Source organism: Seriola dumerili, unplaced genomic scaffold (genome assembly GCF_002260705.1).
Source record: "Seriola dumerili isolate Sdu_G_001 unplaced genomic scaffold, Sdu_1.0 BDQW01001417.1, whole genome shotgun sequence".
Classification (NCBI taxonomy): Eukaryota; Metazoa; Chordata; class Actinopteri; order Carangiformes; family Carangidae; genus Seriola; species Seriola dumerili.
The window spans coordinates 749,057-755,056 of record NW_019175672.1 but is presented as its reverse complement, the minus strand read 5'-3'; the positions used below and the strand labels follow the sequence as shown (position 1 = coordinate 755,056).

The window sequence follows — 6,000 nt, the reverse complement described above, 5'->3', positions numbered from 1 at the left end:
GTTCACATGAAGCATCAAGATATAAACCCTTTGTCGAACTACTTTCCTGGGAAAGAAAAACCTCAGACGCTGTGGGACTCACATCCAGTACCAGGCAGTTGATTTCTGCAAGTAAAGAAGACATAACAGCCCGGGAAATTTCACTCACCGAGTATTTCACTTACTGATCGTGGACTGCTCACAGAGCCAGGTTTCAGTTGTTGGTTTCTATATACAAAGAAATCATGGTGTATTGTCCTCCCAGTCACCATATGTTGACAGTCTTTATGTTACGACACAGCTAGGAGAAAAGGGAAACAACATAAAACCAGATGTTATTCGTAAATCAAATTTATTGCATAACCCGGAGGCTAAATAAGGAAACAAAAATACAAACAAGGTGAGAGGATAACTAAAGTAGGGGAACAGAAGCCAACAAAGAGCCCAACTGTGTGATTCTAACCAACCCCAAAACACAAGCAGCACCCCTGTTCCTAATGTGTCCAACAGTCTGTTTCTAAGGGTGTGATGCACAATCAGAATTTTAAACTTAGCCCAGTCCCCAACAATCACCAGCATCTCAAACCAAATCACACATTACACATAAATGTTCACAAAGGCGGTAAAGAGGCGCGCTGCCTATCATGTCAGCCGCAATTAATGATGTGCTGGCCGGCTTCTTAAGCTCATTTCCTCTGAATGCTTGAACGGCTACAGCTGTGGCGAGGACTCGCAGGATCATTGTCGCACCAATAGGAGAAGCCGGCCGTGGAGTTGGAGGCGCTTCCTCTCTGCTTCGACCAATCCCGTCACGGAGTCCGCGCAGCCTCATTAGCATACAGACAAAACACACTGTAAGAACCAGGTGACTGCGCTGCGCTCATTTGAACATATTTTTATGTCGTGCAGAAAGTTGAACGAGAAAGAGCTGAACTGATGACACAGTTACGGACGATTGCCCCGGTAGAGCATAACATTAAAACAGTGGCGATTGCTCTAAGACTGCAAGGGAAGCTCAGCTTCCCCTAAAATGTCAACAAAATAAGTGGTCAAATATGTACTGTTGTGTGTACATTTCATTGACTAAATATGCGCTAGAACCCGTACATCTTTTGTTCAGAATCAGCTACTTATCACAGGTAACCGACAAGACTTCCTTCTCATTCATCACCGCAGCGTCACAGTGCTTTCCACAGTGTGGACGCCGAGCGTCTACTGACTTCAACGGGGAAGCACAGAGTGGGTTGTTCCACCGCAGCGAAACTAGACGGTCATTGGATAAATGCTGGATAAATGCTGGGCTTTGTCCCGCCCACCGGACGCTTAGTGTCTCTGGGGGTCTATGGAACAGTGGGCTGGCCCGGACGCTCGGCTTCTGCATGATGATTGGATGATCTGTCTGAGGCTGAGTCCCTTTTTGATTGACAGCGAAATGAGCGAATCAGCGATATTGAAGTATAAGCATCCACCGGAGCATTTTTCAAGTTTTTCATTCCGTCTCTGGGGGTCTATGGAACAGTGGGCTGGCCCGGACGCTCGGCTTCTGCATGATGATTGGATGATCTGTCTGAGGCTGAGTCCCTTTTTGATTGACAGCGAAATGAGCGAATCAGCGATATTGAAGTATAAGCATCCACCGGAGCATTTTTCAAGTTTTTCATTCCGTTGTTCGGAGTTGATCTGGAGACGTTACTGATCCTCACCTACTTTATCTTTGTTAAAAACGACTAGCGTTGTGTTTGGCGACTCTCTTCTGTCACTCTGCGAATTTACATATAAATAAACGGACACATTTTATGATGTAGGCCGAAAATGAGCTTCCCCTCCTTATAAGACCGGCAGCCGCCACTGGCTCCACGGCAGTACTGACAGTTAGCCAGCTAGCAATAGCAACATTTTCCAGAACACATTCATAATATGCTAACAGCAAGCTAGCTAACGTTGTCATGGCTACTGTAGCCAGTGACTCGTGAAAACACACTGCCTTAGCAGCTCGTAGGGTTTGTCCTCTTGGTAAAGTCAGACCGGTATTGGCTCCTGTATCCGGCGCTGTGGCAGGAGCAACGTCACTGACGGAGCCAGTAAAAACTTTAAATACTTTATGGGTGTTTTGAGGGGGCACCAGGCGACCGGGATTTGAGCCAGTAGTCCCCAATAATAAGTTTATAGAAAAAAAAAAAACAGACGTGGTTTCTTAAGTGGAGGAAATTCTGGAAGGTTGCTCTCACCTGTACACTGTTTACTGCAAAGTGGGCGGAGGCTGTGTGTTTATACAGGTGCTAATGTCCTTGGCCCATGGTTTGCACCATGCATGTCCAACCAGACCAAAATAAAGAGCAGAGAAACTGAAATTAACACACTTGAAGGGGTTGTGACTAAGGTCTCTGCTCAGGATGCCATGACAACACTATATCTTTATTTTCCTAGCTATATTCTTGTTTAAAATCTTGTTTACAGAACCTTTTTCAGATATTTAATATAAAAATATCAGAATGACTCGAGCCCCACCCGTGGACCTTTGCTGCATGTCATCCCCTGACTCTGACTCTGCTATCAGGCAAAAATTAACTATTTAAGAAAAAGAACATTTTCTGTGTATAACTGTAGAATATAAACTCCTACTCGTGTCATTAAACCCCTCAGATTCTCAGGACTATTACAGAGGTGAAAGAACATACACAGACATCTTGGTGACACACACATTTTGCTGTTTTTAATATTCCTGTCATTTAAATCATGTCAGAACAACAGCAATGATTAAAAACGTGACACAGGAAGAAACTCAGGATTAGCTTTTTATTGTTTAAAGTCAGTTCTGCAGAAAAAAATAAACAGACTGTAGTTACTACGTGATGACTGGAAGAACAGTTCCAACTCAATTCTCTAATAAATTTAGGTTAAACTAGCTTTGTTACAATAGAATTATTTGTTAGACATACTAAAAGAAAAAAAAAGCTTGGGGAGGTGAGTTGTGTGCGTAGCTTATAACCGACCTCAAAAATAAAATAAAATAAAATTTAAAGAAGGAGGAACAAAAATATATAAATAAATGCTTTAAAGGAATACTAAAGGCTGTGGTGACGTAAACTCAGACCATGCGATCAGTGGTTCATCCCCAAATGTGAGAATAACTAATGTGATTAATAAACCAAGCAGGGTCGTGTAAAGACAAGTGAGAATTCATGAAAAGGTGAAACGAGAAGAAGGAAAACTTCTGAAAAAATAACGGCCAAACTGATAAAGAACAGAGTCTTAAGGATTATTTTATTTTTTCTGATGTGGCTGAAGCTGATTACCTGATAGTTCCTCTACAGAAAATCAATCATCAGTTATTTTCATAACTGATTAATTTGCTGGTTAAACTGAAAATGTTTCAGATTTGACCAACTGGTCGTGCATCGTGTTATTTAACTTAATTCAAGAGGTTTGTAAAGTTAAAATGACCTGCATGTGAAAAGGGAGACTTATTTCTCAAAGTGATGGCTTCTGTCTCCTTTTTTACAAACAGAAAAATACGATTTTAAGCCTCTGTACAAGATAAAAATCCTTGTTCTGTCACCTCAAACACAAAAAACCTGCATCTAAAAGTAACAAAGAAAAAAAAAAAGAAAGAAGAAGAAGAAGCATCAACCAGCCAGCTGGTTGCCAACATTACAATTCTTCTTCGGTCCTTTTTTCTGCCTCCTTGGTGTCTGTTCTTCTGCCTGACTCGAAGTAAACATCCTTGTAAACACCAAAGGGCCTGAAACAAACAAAAAAACAAAACAAAAACAGCAGGCCGTTGCCCCACCAGGGGGCAACAAAGACTTTTACAGTCACAGCCACTGCAGAAATCCCCCTTCATGTAGTGAAGTCTTCCTTCAACCAGAACAGTTTGTACCACAGAGCTAATGTTTTATAACTGACCACATGTTGTTTTAACTTCTGATGACCGAGGAGAGAAGATAATTATACATATCATTTTGATTAATCCTTCATGCAGACGTGGCGACGGTGCAGCAGCAGCAGCAGCAGCAGCAGCAGCTCAGTAATCAAACATATAGAGAGTAAAAACAGTGGGATTTCCTAACTGGTCACTCCTGAAGGTTTTAACACGACTGAGACAAACAAACAGAGGAAACAACATTTCTCTCCTCACCGTCACCAGCACTGCTCACGGTGCTTTAGGCTCATTTAAGAGAAACTTTACAGGCACAAAGTGAAGAGGAGGTTCGACCGCAGCTCCCCGATCAACAGGGAACAACTTCAAACACGAAGAACAAAAAGAAAAGAAAAAAACTAAAGTGAGTCAGAGTCGATCAGTGGTTTTTTACAAACTCTCGATCACATTCAGTGTTGATGTGCTGCCCTGAGACGCAGTTCCAAATGCACTTAGGAGTTATTTTATCCTGTTTTGCTGCTGGGCTTTGGTTTACAAGTTTTTGAAGGTGGAAACTTTTTCCAACTAAATCACAACAAGAACGAAACCATTCCAAAAATGATCATTTCATGTGAACTGAACTCCAAACCGGGAGGATTCTTGCAAACCATTTCAGACAGTTTGCAGCGACAGAAATTAGTCAGAATTGAGGTGAAGGGAAAAAAATAATAAAAAAATCAACTGAAACTACGATGAAACTGCTGCTGAGAGTCTGTGGCTGCAAATTACTCTCACCTCCAGAAAAGCAGAAGTTCAGGGACTTCAATGATGGGTGTCATTCCTCATATTAACACTAGAATAAATCAAGTGTATAATGAATTGGTTTGTTACCGCGAGTGAACTTAAACATGAAAACCATCCTCATCCATTCATCCCCAGGACATCATGAAGTAGCTTCAGTCCAGCCTCACTAACTTCCTGTCACCAACAGTATTAATAACAGCTGAGAATTTCTCTCCCTGTCTGTATCTGGCTCTAATATAGTTCTATTACTCACACACACGACAGTTTTCCAGAGATGAATGAATGTTTTCCACACATGGTCTCTGCACACTAACATCATTTATAACTTGAAGCATTGGTTATTTTTAAACAGCATGTTTCCTCTCTCTTACTGTGGGTAAAGGTGGTCGTTAGTGCGGCGTCAGTTATAACGACGAGCTGGGGACACATGGATGATGTTGGTGTCTGTATCTCTATCAGTTAAACAGGCGAACTGCAGCACAGACGCAGATAAACACACCACAGGGGCGTCTCAGGGAAACGTTTTTTTTTCTTTTTGTGCATCTGAATCACAACAACAACAACAACACAGACGAACGGAGCGGAGGCGAGCACTGCCACACATTTCACATAAAGTGCAAACTGACGAGGTTTTTCCCCTCACGGCGTCAGACCAGCTGAAGCTCCAGGAAAACCGGCGACACGGACGATCCGCAGGTCGGCGCTCCGCTTAATGGCTCTCTATCACCACAGGCTCGTAGCCGCCCGCAGACACCCTGCAAGGATCCAAACAGACAGGCAAACGGTCAGAGTGCGGACTAGTTACCTTCACCAAGGAGGTTGTTTGTTTGTCAGCAGGATTACACAAAAAGTACCGAAACTGACTTTCACCAAACTCGGCGGAGGGATGGGGCGCGGCCCAGAGAAGAACCGGTTACATTTTGGTTCCAATCCAGATAAAAGGGGCAGATCCATGTTATGATGAGATCTGTGAGTTTGCACAGTTCAGTGCAGATCCAGATAATAATGTGGATCTGGTGGAGGTATGTGATTTTTAGTTTGAAGCTGTGAGGTGGCGACTCTTTGCTGCTTTTTTACTCTTATTTAAATGCTCTTTGTTAAATGTTCTGCGTGGAGCCTGACGAAGGTCTCAAGATGAAACGTGTCGGTCTGACACAGTGTATAAGACACTTTCTCTGTAGATTTTGCAGATATGTGAAGTTGGGGCCAAAAACACATTCTGTTCTTCTGCTTCATGAAAAGTTTAACTGAAGTTAACTAATTCCAACGTCACAGATTAAAATGTCTTAGAAACTTCTCACACTGCTCCTGCAGCTTCCTCTTCTTCTATTCATATGATTGATTTTAGTGTCACTGTT

General features: G+C 42.4%; 1 protein-coding gene across 2 annotated transcripts in view; it reads right to left on the bottom strand.

Annotated features, from left to right (window-relative positions):
- Positions 1 to 2,761: 2,761 nt before the first annotated feature.
- fam102a (family with sequence similarity 102 member A) overlaps positions 2,762 to 6,000 on the bottom strand; it is a 33,330-nt gene continuing 30,091 nt past the window's right edge. For both annotated transcript variants that reach the window (XM_022768138.1, XM_022768139.1), the window contains exon 12: positions 2,762 to 5,397. In XM_022768138.1, the coding sequence (XP_022623859.1) occupies positions 5,352 to 5,397 (46 nt within the window). In that variant the 3' untranslated portion in view covers positions 2,762 to 5,351. The remainder of the gene's footprint in view (positions 5,398 to 6,000) is intronic.